We start from the raw sequence: 14991 nt of genomic DNA, 5'->3' as shown, positions 1-14991 counted from the left end.
CTCGCACACACCGTTTGGCAAATGCAACAGTGCAGACATAAGTGGAAAATGGCCCTCATACTTCTCTTTGGGTTGAGGTAGTGGGGTAGGGGGGAGACTTTTCTTTTCTTTTTTTTTTTTTTTTTAAAGGGGAGGCCCCTCAAGATGTCTGACATGTTTCTGCAGGACCGCAGGCCACTGGCTGGCGCAAAGCGCAGGCTTGTGGTGGGCTGTTTGTCTGCGTGAAGCTGGCATGGCCTCCCGTTCCCCTGCATCTGTTCCCCATTAGCAGAGCCGAGAGTATAAAGCAGGGAGCTGACAGGGGCTGGGAACAGTCTAGTTCTTGCCTTGGATCATGGGGTTTACTATCTGGCTGTGTGTGCTCTGCCTGCAGGCAAGCCTGCTGTCACACGCCCTCGACTGCTCGGGAGCAACTCAGGGAGAACTGTGTGTCAGCGGACAGACCGCAGACGGACAGGTAAGAGACGCACTGCCAATGGATGTGGTAGTTAGAGAAGGATAAGGGTGTTCATTATGTATCAGTCATCATCTGTTGTGACACTACAGGGGTAAGTGCAGCCTATTTGAGTCTATTTAAATGTTGTTTACTTGAACCAAACTACATAATAACTAACCCTTCTCTGAAATGAAAGTGGCAAGAATCTGAATTATCAACATTTTCTCCAGCAAGAATGCTGAAGAAGTAATTTAAGCTGGTGGTGAAAAGTGTCGACACATCTCTAATGTAGGATCATTTTGATTTTGATTTAAAGGAACTTTTGGAAATTGACATTTTTGTCAGCCTTTTTCACAATCTACATCTCCACTGACTCAAAACGTTAAAATCTGTCAAACTCATCCTCTCATTTTTAACCAAGATTCACTCAGAGTATTTGGCAGAGATACAATAAGGGAAATCCTTCAGTACACACCTTAGTGCCGCATGAAACACATGATTACCTTTAAAAGTTTGTACTTTCAGTTTAAGTTTAAATGGCTGGTCACATACTGATTTAGTTCTTAGACATAGGGTATGGTCAGTGTTTATACAGCAGCTTGGGTCAGAGGAAGCTAGTAACTCTGCTGGAATGCAAATTTATTTTGACTCCTTCGAAAGACGTTTTTGTGACGAGAATAGTGGTCAAGTGTGTTTCAAGTGTGTCTGACCCTGACCTGTGGAGACATATAATTTTTTTTTTTTTTTTTACAGAAACAAAGTCTCATTGTAATGGTTTTTACAGTCATAATGCCTCTGCACCAAAAATATACCACTCTGTGGAACAAAATCCTTCAGCTCCCCTTTTTTGGCTTTTCATGTGGCTACCGGGCTGTTATAATCTAAACTTGTGGTTAGCATTTTTCTGTGGACAGTCCTCATGTTCTGTCCAAAGTAATCATCCTCATCTGGACAACGGATTCGACAGCTGCAGGAGGAGAGAGGAGCATTTTCACCCACACATGAAAGAGCTTGAGCTGGGAATTTTGTGTTCCAGGGGAGTTTGTGCCACATATGTACTTTTCTACAGCAGTTATTTGTAATGTAATTACAGCATGCACAATTATAAGCTTCAAATGTGGTGGGAACTAACTAATACCAGAGGCAGCATCTTTTAAGAGGCTGAATTTGCCCCCATTTGGTTTAGTTTACTTGGGTTTGCCTTTTACACCAGGGTCACTTGTGTTTGCAATAACGTGGAATACATGAAATGAGTAATTTATGGGAGTCGTCATCATGAAATGTGCACTATGGCGGAAAAAACCAAATATCCTAAATACAGCCTCGCACATACAAGACATACAGCTGGATTTTATGAGGTTGTTAAGACCCAGAAGGTCGCGCCTCTAGCCTTCACCCAGACATTTGGTGACTTGGGTGCTGAAGGATTATTTGTTTTTGTTGTGTGTGTGTGTGTGTGTTAGTGTGGCATTTTGTTAAGTATGGCAAAATGACTTGTCTGGGTCAGTGGACTACTTTCACAGCATGAAACTAACAGAAAGAGGAAGTAGGAATATATGAATATATGAATATAGGGATATTCCTGTCTTTATATTCAAGTGTTGACTCTTTGACCCTCTCCTATTTCTCTTCCCAGTATGATCATCAGTTGCAGCAGAGGGCGCTAGCCTTGAGTGATGGACTGGTATGTAACACCACTTACACTTATCCTGTCACAAGATTATTGCTTCAGTCTGAATCCTTTGGTTCCTCTATGGGAAGGCACCAGCTCAGTGGAGGTCTAACTCTGGGGGAGTCTGGTTCATGGTCACAGGAACACCATAGCAGGATTAGGATAAATATAATGGCACCATGATAATATAAAGATGAGCTTGAAACACACAACAAAGGCATATTAAGTGGTGTGGATAGGAGAGGCTGGTTATGACTTCTTGTTGAGATCATTTTTTGTTTATGAGATAACCACATTAATGACACCAGTGGTGATGTAACTGCAACCGAGCTTGAATTTGCTGAGAGAAACAGACAAACACAAGTTAATCTATTACACACACTGGCAATGTATGTAACCCTGCAGCTTGACTTAAAGAAACAAACAATAGCGCATCCATTTTGCAATTATCCTTCAACTCTAAAGTGCACCGCTGTTGTGCTACAGCCAATTGTAAAATATTCCACCTCTCACAACACCGACAACCGAAACAATCATCGAAATGTAGGTCAACAGCAATCATTGTGAGCACTTTAAACAGCATCACAAATGATTCCAAGGCAAATATTTTGTAGCTAATGGAGTCGTCCTTGTTTACAAAGGAATGGAAAAAGAGAAAGGGTATGAAGTTATTAAATAATACTGGAAACAATCTTTATATTTCCACAATTATATAACTTGGGGGAAGAAGAAAATAAAAGTATTGATGGAGCCAAGGCCCTGTACTGATATAAATTGACCACAAAGTCCCAATTGGCAAACTGAAACCTGTTGTTTCTCAAAGTGACAGTCCATTTATTAGGGAAACAAGCAGATCAATAGCAGTGCTCCATTTATATGCGGATCAATGAGAAATGCAGGAAATGGTGGGGCCGCTGACTATAATAATTTTTGCAGTTTCCTCCCCTTAAAGCTGGAGTTTGCCAATAAAACAAAGTGAGACTAAATGCGAAGAGGACGGGACAAAGCAGGATGAGGAAGGGCAGGAGCAAGCAGAGCAGAGAAAACAAAAACAATGTGCTCCACTCAGTATAAACCTCACACTGATGCACTTCATCACACAGAGGGGGGAGAGAGAGACGTGCAGATGAGGAGTTGTTGTTCCCTTCTGTGGTTGTGGATGTGGTTGTGACTGTCTCATCCTTGTAGGTTTTGTTCAGACGTAAGAGACAGTTGGAGCGGAGGGGTCCCACCCACCTGAGTCACTCCAGCCAGCCCGGGGCCGTCTCTGTCAAAGGCTTCCCAAACACTCTCATCCAGGTAAACCACTCTTGTTAGTCACACAGGAGTCAGAGCGAGCAAAAAAGGCAAATGCGGGGGAGGTGAAGGCTGGTTTACAGCGGTGGCTACTGCTGCCCAAGGTCCAGAGAAGTTTTAGTCATGCTGTGTCATCTGTGTGTGCTGAAATCCAAGAAGGATGCACAGAAACCACACTATTTGCTCAGTAGATTTTTGAAAGTAGCATATAACAGTATTTATGTTAGAATAATACCACACTAAGAGGCAGGCTCTCATGTCATGGAAGAGTGGCCTGGGAAGTGTGTATCAGTGTCTATACTAATCCCTGTGTCTATGGTTTCTTAGGCTGATAGGTCCAGGCGACACTTGGCTCAAGCTGGGAACAAGAAAAAGAAGCGTGGATCCCGCGTCGGCTCCTTCTCCCTCCTTAGCAACGACAAGAAATCCACCCCCCTACAGGTAAGTCTCCATGGCAACCCCTGGAGCAGCAGAGGAAAGAGCTGGGGGCAAAGAGGCCGGATGTGCAAGCAGTGTTACTTGGTTTTATTGGTGTCACTTTGATGTACTCGCCAACATGATTTGTTTGTTTAAATGGATTTTTGACATCAGGCAGTGAGGATTATGAATGGGTTTTCTCTTCCAGGTGATCAGAGCAAGGAGACAGGTGAAGCCCGATCCACCCAAGAAGGGGAAGTCGGGTCGTTCTGGGGCTTTCTCAGTCCTGGTGAGTCCATCATATAAAATGTTTATTCTCCTACACGCAAATTTACTATACTTGATGCACACTTTACACAACGTCCTCTGTGCTTTCCAGGGAGATCCGCAGAATGACGAGCAGAACAACAGATCCAAAAGAAGCATATAGAAGACAAATCCTGCAAAATAAAATGTTCCCTCTCATTTTGGCAAATCCCAGCAAAGGGTGTGTCTGACATTTGGAATAGCAGCTTTTATGTTTATTTTAATGTGTGTGTCCATGATTACTGTTTCAGCTGTAAGCTAGCTTACATTTATCAGCCAGTCTGCACGGATACGTTTTATACTATTTTAAGTTTCTAATATATTCCTGCATGTTGTCACTAAATATCCCATATTGTTATTTTAGTCTGGCATTTTGTTGTAACCTATTTAATCACAGATTCCTTATGAAGATTGGGGGTATATTTTTGCAGAAATCTTTCTTGTGGTGTTGTATCAGAGTTCAAAAAAAGTTTAGTAGAGACATATGGTGTAAAAGTCTTTAAATATTATGCACTTTATGCTCCACTGGAGCCTTCTTTTTTAAAAATTGGATAATAGTTTTTACACTCTGAGCTCCATTAAGAAATTAAATTGTATAACAGTTCTTGTAGCGGCTCACTCTTTCCTAGAATAACACATTACATGTCCCACACAAGGGTCTGCAAAACTGCATAAGACTGATTCATAAAATGAAGTATCAGGACACGGAAACGGCACTAAGTCTCTAATTATAGATGGCAAGTGCTACATGTATAGTGCATGGTTGGCAAAGATGGCAGCAGGATAAACCAGCACGAACCTCTTTTCTAAGAGAGGGCCACTAATCCATTTACATTACAGCAGCCGGGGGCAAATAGCCTCTGTGTGTTAGAGAGAGAAAAGAAAATCTAAATGTAGTCCAGACCATCTGTTTCAGGAGTCAGACTTTGTCTGTATAAATATCTTGTGTCATTTTTAATTCATTTGGCCAAGAATGGAAATGCAGTATGGTCTGGACCAGATGATTAGTCTGAGTATTTCTGCAGGACACTTACATCAACATATGCACAAAATCAGATCTTTGTGGGCTCTGGATGTGGGTCTCTACCTATTTACAGCCTATCAGATTAAACAAATCACCTGGTTGCAACTCTGAGATAAACAGTACTTTACCGTGAGGAGCAGCTAAATCGTACTCAGGCCCACCCAAAGTGAAGCCGACAGAAAATCCCAACTATGAGGCAATCTGATGAGGAAAATGAGCCTGTGTAAAAGTGGAAGGCAATCTAAGTGAATAGGATGACTCACCCTCCGCTCATTTAGTGATCAAAGCCCTCTGCTCATGACGTAGGTATGCAGTGCACACAGTGTCGTTTTTTTAAGGTTTTATAGGCACAAACAGAGAGAAAGGGGATAAAAAAAAAACACAACAAAACGTTATTTATAAAACTGGCATTTTCCCCCTGAAGCACATCATTGGTGCTGAATATGCTTCAGCAGCTCGCTCTGGAAGAACATAGAGAAGCGTAAGGTCCTGAGCTGGTCACTCATCATCAGATAGCCTGAATTAGCTGGTTATGAGCCTTGGTGTCTTGGTGACAAACCACCACAGGATGTTATTCTGATTTCTCAGAAAGAGCGGCATGCGTAAAGACCAAGATCCTATTATTCCTATTTAGAAACAACAGCCTCAGCTCACTCCTCTGTCATAATCTCACACATACACACTCACACTGCTCTGACAGCTGCCAGCAGGGTATCAGTGACTGACTGTATCCCTGGGCTAATGCATCTTGGGAAACTCCCAGGTTGATGACCTGATGGAACAAGGCGCGTTTGCATCCGATGCAGACCACGCGCATGCAAACACATCCACCAATGCAACACAACTACACGGACACTTTATAAATAGAAATCAGCCATTTCTTTTCTACCCATTTCTTCTGGTGATGTAAATGTTAAGGTTCAGTCTTCAATCTGAACATGTGTCACCATGTGTGGTCAACACAGAAGGAATCCTTCTAGCTGTATTTCAGTCATTGTGGTTGTGTAATGGTGTGTGGAATTGTTTCCGCTCTGCTTTGGGTTCATTCATCCCACTTGAGAACAAAGCTGACGATAATCACTGCTAACAAAATAATATGGAAGCCTTCAATCTATAGGACTGTGGTAGGAAATGGTGCGAGCAGAGTGATATGTCAGAATTTCCCATAAAAGCTCAAGTCAGGTTCATGTGTAGTTAGTGGCTTACGGTCAACATCCTTTTCAAGCAGTAGAAACCACTGCGTAAGTATTAGTTTCTTGTTGACAGGAGCATCTCACCCAAAACAACATGCAATGTGGGAAAAGGCAGTCACAAACAAGTTCTACGTTAAACTCTGAGACAGAAACTACACTTTAAACTTTTTGTTTGAAAGCTAATTAAAGTTTCTGCAGCTTAGGTCTAACTTTCTGCAGCTTTGGCCATTTTTTGTATTGGTAATAGTAACAATGCACTCACCAAGATAAATGCTTAATCTGGGAGAAGGATGGCATTGCTAAAAAAATAAAAAATAAAAAAGTCAGCAAAAGTATACATGAAGCTGACCACCCAGGTTTTAAACTAACCCTTAGAAAAACTAACTTAAAATATGAAGCTGTTGGTACTTTCATATTTAGCATATAAACATGAGAATTGTATCAGTGTTTTCATTTAACTTTAGGCAAGAAGACGGAGTACATCTTTTAAAAATATCAAACTTTTCCTATAAATTGACACATTTATTTGATTCATGTGAAAAACATTAACTGTTCCCGGCAACAGCTACAGCAGCATCCGTGCTGACATATCCAAATAAAGTGGGTCTGATAATGCAGGTCAAACTGTTATATAACTTGTTTTATAGTAGGACACTAAACAAAGTATTATATCAACTGAACACTGATTTCCTGGTGATTTTCAAGTTAAGGTATTCCCTCAGTGTTCCTGCAATGTGTTCCTCCTCATATGTACTCTGTTTCCACTCACCTCAGACTGTCACCATGCTTTCAGGCTGTCTTTGGCTCCTTCCCTTCATCTCCTGCCACTTCCCATCAGATCAGATGCAGGGCGTTGGCTGTCTTCCCTCACCTCATGTCACTCCTCCCTGGCCTGACATCACCCCCCCCCCCCCCCCCCCCCCCCCCCCACCCCACCCAAACAGTGTCCCTAACTCTGCCTGTCAAAACTTCCTCTAACTGCTGTCACAGCAGCGTGGCCCTGTCACGTCCCTGCGGCCCTAATGAAGAAAAGGCAAGGAGGGAGAGAGAAACAGAGATGTATGTGTGATATGTGTAACTCCTCTGTAACAGTGTTGTAATGTCAGCTCAATATATCAGCCAGCTGACCTTTCAACATGTATGGCAGCGGGAGGGTTATTTATGGGCCAATGCAGATTTCACTGACTTTTCCCGGCCCCTGTCAGCTTCTTATTATAAACAAAGCCTTCGTCTGCACGTCCAGAGGCAGTCTGCCACCTACAATCCCTTCATTTTGTCACTAAAACAAACAAATGTTTCTGACACTGCTGAAATCTAATTTAGATCAAACTTTGTAGACACAGTCTCTAATGACATCCATAACCTACAGTTAATACAAAATGTTGTTGATGCTACAGTCATGCAGTGTACGTAATAGCTAGCAGGCTACTAATTACCAGTATATCATAGACTGCTATGATGCTTCTTATTGTTTCCAATGGATACAAATTAGTCATCACCATAAAATGTCTGAAACAGAGAAATGGTTGTGTTGGTTTAAAGGAATAGTTTACTATGTTAGGAAATACAGGGTAAGATGGGAAAACTTATACCATGCCTGTATGTTAATTAGGAAGCTGGAGCCAAGTTGCAATTAGATTAGCTTAGCTTAGCTGATATGTTGTGAACATGGGGATTTTGGGGCCCCCCAGGTGTTTGGGACCAAAGAGGAAATTAATGATCCTTAATCATAAAATCTCACAAACTGAGAACAGTGTTGGCTGACCACCATGCATTTTTAAGCTCATGTAGGTTTCTCAAAAGAAAATCAGTAGAAGCATCTAAATCACAGTTTTACGCAGATGGGTTTCACAAGGTCTCCACATGCCAACAGCAGCATGTTGGCTGCTTTAGTCTTGACAGTCCCAGGATCAGGGGTACATCCTTCATCATCAGTAATTCACGGGCAATAAATTCTTCTCGGCTTGGAGGGAATTTTGCCACAGATATTTTGAAATTTGACATAAAAGCCAAACGCTGAGATGAGCAGAACTGAAAGAAAAATGCAAGATTTTGTCAATTTCCTCTCCGGGCAATTCATCTGTGTAGCTCTCCCTGAAGATGATGGATGCCTGCTGAGTCACTGCCACGGGCCAATCTCTTCTCTGCTCACTACATTAAAGCAGAAAATATTGCTGAGTTTGACCCGCTGCCCACTGTTTAGGTCCAGAGAAGCTGATTTATTAAGAAGGGAATACTTGAAGACAGGGTGAATCAATTTCACAGATATAGATTAGAATGGGATGGCAGAGAGAACTGATGATGAACTGAGAGAGAAGCATCTCTAAAAAAAAATACATCTCTGGGAATAAGGAGTCAAAGAATCAAGACTGCTGGCAGCTATGCTAAAGCAATCTCTGATCAGGCAGAATTCAAGGCCTGCTGTAATTAATTTACATAACCAGGGCAAGGGCTTAAGAGAAAGGAGCAGAGAGGGAAAAAAATATGAATGGATGCAAGGCAGGTTTTGGGTGAGTCTGAACTAAATGGGTTGGAACGTGAGTTTTCTCCCTCTCATTCCCCTTTGTCTTTGGAATGACACAAAGGTCGTTGCAGGATGTGAAGTGGACAGGGCTGTCAGCGGAGAGAGGAGCCGGAAAGGCAGCGCAGGGAGTCGGGCAGACAAGGGAGGAATTCCAATCAGTCTGAGGCATTCAAGATGGAGCCTCAAAGTTGAAAACTTCTCACAAAGGCCATGACAACCATGTCCCCTCAGACCTGAAGACTCAGTAGGGAGGGATGAGCAAGGCTGGAAAAAGGGGTATTATGGGCTTGGGTGGTGCAAAATGTTGGCTGGAAATAACAGGCCGCCCTCCAGCCACCACCTCATTGACTCTGTAACCGTTTGTGAAAATTACAAAGGCACTAAACTGGCCCAATTATGTTCTGCAGATGAAAACAGGGGTAGAAAGGAACATTACATTCCTCCGTTACATTCCTCAAGGGCAACAGAGTAATGGAACCTCTGTGCCAGGAAATATTATGAATAAGTAAAAAAGAACATCACAACACATTAGATCATTGTCTCTATGTCTACAAACCACCTCTGGGACCTTTGATGAGGAATAAGGAAAAAAAAAGCTTTTAGCTTGTGGTTGGAAAAGAAACCTGTTTCGAATTTCCCAACCAGACTTGCATGTAGACGTCCCTTTTAAAAGACCAAAACAGCACAAAATGACTTCTGATTACTGGGAATGATTAAGTCTAGCAAAGGTAGCAGAGACTGCTGAAAGAAATCCTCTATGCCTTTTCATTTCTTCTTTATCACCCAGCATGTAACTGCCTCCATATCTTTAGCGCACCCTTATCTTCCTGTTATCTGTATGAGGCTTTGCACAGTAAGTGCATCAAAATAAACGCCAGCCAGCGTCACTGATGTACGATAAAGAATAAAATACCAAATGTTCTGAGGGATAGACATGAAGGGGTGTGGAAGCAGGAGTTGACAGTGAAGAACGCAGGCTATAAGAAAAAAAATGGGGAGGGGGAAAAAAACCTTTTTGTGGCTATTGTACCCACAGCTTGTAAACTCCCCCAGAGTTCAACTCCAAGTCCATGAGGTCTAGTGGGTGCCAGTCTGGGCAGAAACATATTAATATTTCATTTGAGGCTTGTTGGCCCCAGAATGTGGTCTCACATTGAATTTTGAAGTCATAAATGGATGTTTCAAAACTGCAGAGCGGGTGGCTCTTTAGAGGTCCTGAGAGGACAATAAATCATTTGGTCACACGTACTGTAGCTACGCCCGGGCCCCTCTCTGGATCAAAGAGCCCTCTCAGCATCTTTGTACTACTCGACCACTCAAGTATGAAGAGCAAGGAGAGAGAGAGAGAAAGACAACTTCTGTGTGGGAAGGAATAGCTATGTACCGCATAATCCAGTTGTGATGCCGCTGAGATATCTGTGAACAGGCTATATGACAGCTCAGCCTTCCTTGAATTCTGCCAATTGACCCTGGTGGAACAAAATGTACAACAACCAGATAAATGAAATATCTGTTCTAGAACGTAGGAAAACATCGTTGTGTTCCTATGTGCTGTGCCAATACCAAAATTTCTCGTTTTAGACCATCTGCAGGGGGAATATCACGGTGCTTAAGTTTATAATATTGCCACCTACATATATATATATATATATATATATCCTCTTTAGTGACTATATCCAAACACAACTCATCCTGGCAGTGGTGACACTGTTGTGGTTGTCAGTGGAAAAATAAATACTCTTGACTGGTTTATCTTTGAGTGCAGCTCAGCAGATTCCTCTTTTCCTGCTGTTTCTAATCCTTTGGGGTTGCAGTTACCTGATATCCACTCAGGGCTAATGAAAACCAAAGCTTGCTAGAGACTGCCCTCTTGTGGTTACATTCTACAATGCAACATGTCTGAACTTCAACAACAAAGCAATGACAGGTTGATTAATTAAGTACACTTTTCTCTTTCATCTTGATTGGACTCGAGATCAGAAGAAGAAAAGACCTGAAACAGATTGACTGCAGTTCAGTGCACAGGACCTTGACTGATTACTGGGTTCATATTCACAAACACCAGACATAAATCAGCCCTTGATATCCTCAGGAGTCAGGTATTGTTCACTCTGAAGGCCCCACAACTACACAATGAATGGAATTACCAAGCTACCACAATTTACTTAATTTAACTAGTTCTAAACCGATCTATGTAAATTTAAGTATGCAAATTTAATACAGAGAACCCGAGAAAAGTTAACAGCAAATTTAATACAAACTTAATATCTTCCTTTGGTAATTTGCCCAAAAAACGTTAACACTTTACTGAGGGAATCCACCTCTGGCTCTGCTTGTAGCTGATGTACTGAATGCCTTGTCTGGAGGAATAAGAATAAAAGTTAGGTCATGTAATACAGTGGGTTTGATCTATTTGTCAGTATCCAAGTGGGTTTGGGGAATGAAATAAAATATACATAGCATTTAATATCATCTGCATAATGTGCAATATCTTTTATTGTCAGTAAAAGTATAAATAACACTTCCCTCCCCCTGAATCAGAAACGAAATGCAATAATTCTACAAGTGATGTGAGGCCTAATATTTATTTCAACAAACATTTGCCTTTACTGGCTGCATCCTAGTTTGACTTCTTGGAGGATCTGAAGTTGTAGGAGACCTGGGATGGGTCCCTGAGTGAGTTGTCTCTTTGACACTTGGCTCTCCTTTCTTGTTCATCTCTTCTTCTGCGTCCCCACAGAAGCTGATGTTGTGCTGGGCTGACTGAAAGTCCGCCTGTCCTAAGGCCTTGTCCCTCTCCAGAGTCACCAACACGGTTTGCTTTAAAACTGCTTGGTATTTTTCACTCATCCGCTTTACCGCAGGCTCGTAGCTGTTACACTGAACCTTGAGTTTTCTCATCTCCTCGATCAGCCTGTTTTTCTCCTGGACAACACGCTTATGCTGCAGCCGGTGGAAGTCTCTGGCTTTCTGAACTCTCACTAGAGTCTCGGCCGCAGCGGAGGCCGCCAGTCTGTACTCCTCCCTCTGCCGCTGAGCGTTTTTCAGCTCGTTCTCCATACGCTGGTTGTCGGTGTAGACGTCCGGTACCGCACCGACCCGCTCTGCATCTACCAGCCCTTTCTGCACCATCTCGGTCCACTCGGTCTGAAAACAGTCAAGTGTTTTTGTCATGCCCCTTTGGAAGAGAAAGTTGCGTAAAAAGTCGTCCACGACTTCACGTTGGTGTGCGTTGCTCTTTGCGTTGGGAGCCTTGACCTCTGCCCGGTTTTGGATGGCTTTCAACGTCGCTTCCAAGTCTTCCTCCCCTTCTGTTAAACTCCAGTCGTCTTGTAGAGACACTTCTTCATATTTGAAGTCATCATCACTATCACTGGGAACAGTCACGTCCTCTTTTTCTTGATTTTTGTTAGTTGCGCTCATTGTTTCATTTAACACACCCAGCGAGAAAGCGTCTACGGTTACTATGGTGACGAATCGACGTTCAACGCGAGAGTTCACTAATTCGCGTTTGCCCCAGCATTCCTCCCGTCATCAAACAATCATGGCGGACTACCGAGAGGCGCCCTTGGCCACTCGGCCAAAAACATTGGATCCAAATGAATATTTCAACCTTTCGCCGGAGCAGAGACGTGCCGAAGAAGACAGAGCGGCAGTACGAGCAAATCTGAAGAGGCAGTATCAGATGCAGCTGAATAACCCGCACAGAAAAGAGCTCGTTGTAAGTGGCAAGCAATGTCACCCTTGAAAAAGGCTCAGACTACTTTCTGAGATGCTAACGCTGGCATGTCAGGGGCACACAGCAATAGAACAAACGAAAATCCCTACAGGTCGAAGTCCATACTTATTTTTCTGCATTTCTGAATCCATGTGCGAGGCTATATATCAGTAATGACATCCACAGCAATCTTACTTTTTTACTAAGGCTTGTGAATCATGCTAATGGCTAACATTGGCACATGCTAACACTGTCAGATTTCATTCAAGCTTAGTATTTTCTCCTAAATATGTGTGTGCTGAGAGTATTGTTATAATATGCTCATCTGCAATACACAGTATATTTAAAATGCCAGTTACCTTTCCGTGACATGTCTGTGTAGGTTCTCATTCATCCAGGTCATCGTATCTTAAGGGCTGATTGAAGGAAACTGGACTTCTTATTTGAAGCTTGTCAATTTCCGTGACAGTCAGTGCTACATTATGTAGAACAGTTTATATCTTGGCATTTTAGCTAAGTGCTGCAATGTTACTTAGCATACTAATCATACTCTGTAAGAGAAAAGGCACCATCAATTTTAATAGCTACAGTTTAGCAGTGTTGATATTTGGTGCATACTCACATCTTCAAACTCTGCAAGTTAATTTACCCTATTTCAGAGTGATAAATCCCTAGCTGCCTCTATTAGTAAACTCTGTTACAGTTTGTCTGAAATAATCAACTTGTTACTCTTAATATTTTGCAATACTATGTTCTTGATATAGTTAATGTTGTCATTTTCTTTCTCCATAGTGTAATTCTGCCTCTGTCTACTCTATATTGTTGCATGTCTGTACATAAACTTTTCTCACAGCAGAAATTTGGATTTGTCACAGTTAATTTATCCGTAGTCAGCACAGTAAGAGATCCTGACAGTTTTGTATTATCATAACATGCTGTCTTTTATTTTGTCTGTGCTTCAGTAATATGGTGTGAGCAATTGTTTCTCTCATCTTTTTTCCACTGCAAAGAATCGATTTACACAGGGAGATCATTCAAATTTAATTGTATGCCTTTGTCTATACAGGAAGACCCTGCTCTGACACGCTGGGTGTATGCACGGGCCAACCCCTACGTACACTTCAAGCCCACATTCAAGACATCTCTGATGGGTGCTATGTTTGGAGTTGTGCCTCTCTTTGTCCTCTACTACGTCTTCAAGACAGACAGGGTATGAGACAAGATTTAATGAACTGTGCTTGATAAATGACATGACTTACCTGCAATTTAATAACTACAATTTTTTGCTGCGTACTACATATACAGTGGCAAATGTTAATGTCTGGATCCAGAACCAAACTTACATAAATGTATGAAGTCAGAAAGTGGTGTCAGACTTTTGGACCCCACTTTATCTGCTGTTATATTGACAATACTCAGTGGCAAACCTGTGGTCAAGTAATCAGTGATTTTTCTAATTATAATGCAGTGAACAGCATAGTATTGGTATGAGAACACGTGAGGTAATTTTATCATGTTGCAGCACTAATACCAGTTTTATTAGCTAATGTAATCGGCTGATAATACCATTTACAAGATTATTTTTGTCTGAAATAATCCTAAAATGTGATACTTGGTCATAAATGGCGTCAAAGACATCTGAAAAGCTTTTTAGGTGTGGATTGGGATTCATTATTTCCTTGTAGGTGCACAGTTGATCTCAGTTTTCTTTTTTGTCACACTTCCATTCACATTAGAAATAAGTGCTTCATTTGAAATTCTGCCTGCTTTCATTTTCCTCCCCATTGTCATGGAGATTCACCCTCTAAATCCCCGCCAATAGAAATTCCAGAGAGAATTTGGTGCAATTGTCACAGTGCTGGGGCGATCATGTTCGTCTCCTTCTCTTTCTGCTGGGAGTAAGGGGAGGGGGGGGGCTGCTTGAAAATCATAAAACGCTCACTCATGAAACATGCGGTTGAGAAAATGTCCCGAAGGTGAAGAGGGTGAGGATGATATGACTCTGTTGCTATGGAAACTGTACTAACCCATCATCTGTTTGTCGTTTGTTTAAACAGGATAGGAAGGAGGAGCAGATTAAGGCTGGAACCCTCGAGCGCAAGTTCAGTTTGTCATCATGAGCTCAGATGTATAAAGACCTCCTGTATGTTCTAGTGATGATGTTTGTGCGTATAATTATTATTAAACAAATAAAATTATATTGTCAAAAACAGTTGTGTGGCTTTGATTGCTGTGTGCACAAATTATGTGTCTACAGACCAGGGCAATGCACACTCAAGTATTAGAGCAGCATATTAGCCAGCAGACAGTGACAAGATTGATGTTGATAGTAGGATCTTAAGCTAACATCCTTTTCAAATCAATGGAAAATGTGCACAGGGAAAGTAAAGAAATCTTTGTGTGCA

The 14991-nt window shown here is 41.9% G+C and overlaps 2 protein-coding genes across 2 annotated transcripts; both read left to right on the top strand.

Moving 5' to 3' along the window:
- The first annotated feature begins 236 nt into the window (after positions 1–236).
- Positions 237–4731, top strand: si:dkey-12l12.1. The gene is made up of 6 exons (XM_041065944.1): positions 237–457; positions 2073–2120; positions 3297–3407; positions 3732–3845; positions 4030–4110; positions 4201–4731. The coding sequence occupies exons 1-6, from the start codon at positions 335–337 to the stop codon at positions 4249–4251; spliced, it is 528 nt and encodes a 175-aa protein (XP_040921878.1). The 5' UTR covers positions 237–334; the 3' UTR covers positions 4252–4731.
- A 7650-nt stretch (positions 4732–12381) lies between these two features.
- On the top strand, positions 12382–14796 carry ndufb4 (NADH:ubiquinone oxidoreductase subunit B4). The gene is made up of 3 exons (XM_041066189.1): positions 12382–12589; positions 13653–13796; positions 14644–14796. Exons 1-3 carry the CDS (start codon positions 12413–12415, stop codon positions 14704–14706), a joined length of 384 nt encoding a protein of 127 aa, XP_040922123.1. The 5' UTR covers positions 12382–12412; the 3' UTR covers positions 14707–14796.
- The last annotated feature ends 195 nt before the right edge of the window (positions 14797–14991 follow it).

The sequence above is a fragment of the Toxotes jaculatrix genome, chromosome 20 (assembly GCF_017976425.1).
Source record: "Toxotes jaculatrix isolate fToxJac2 chromosome 20, fToxJac2.pri, whole genome shotgun sequence".
Taxonomy (NCBI): Eukaryota; Metazoa; Chordata; class Actinopteri; family Toxotidae; genus Toxotes; species Toxotes jaculatrix.
Note: the sequence above shows the minus strand (reverse complement) of the source record. Positions and strands in the feature narration are given on the sequence as shown.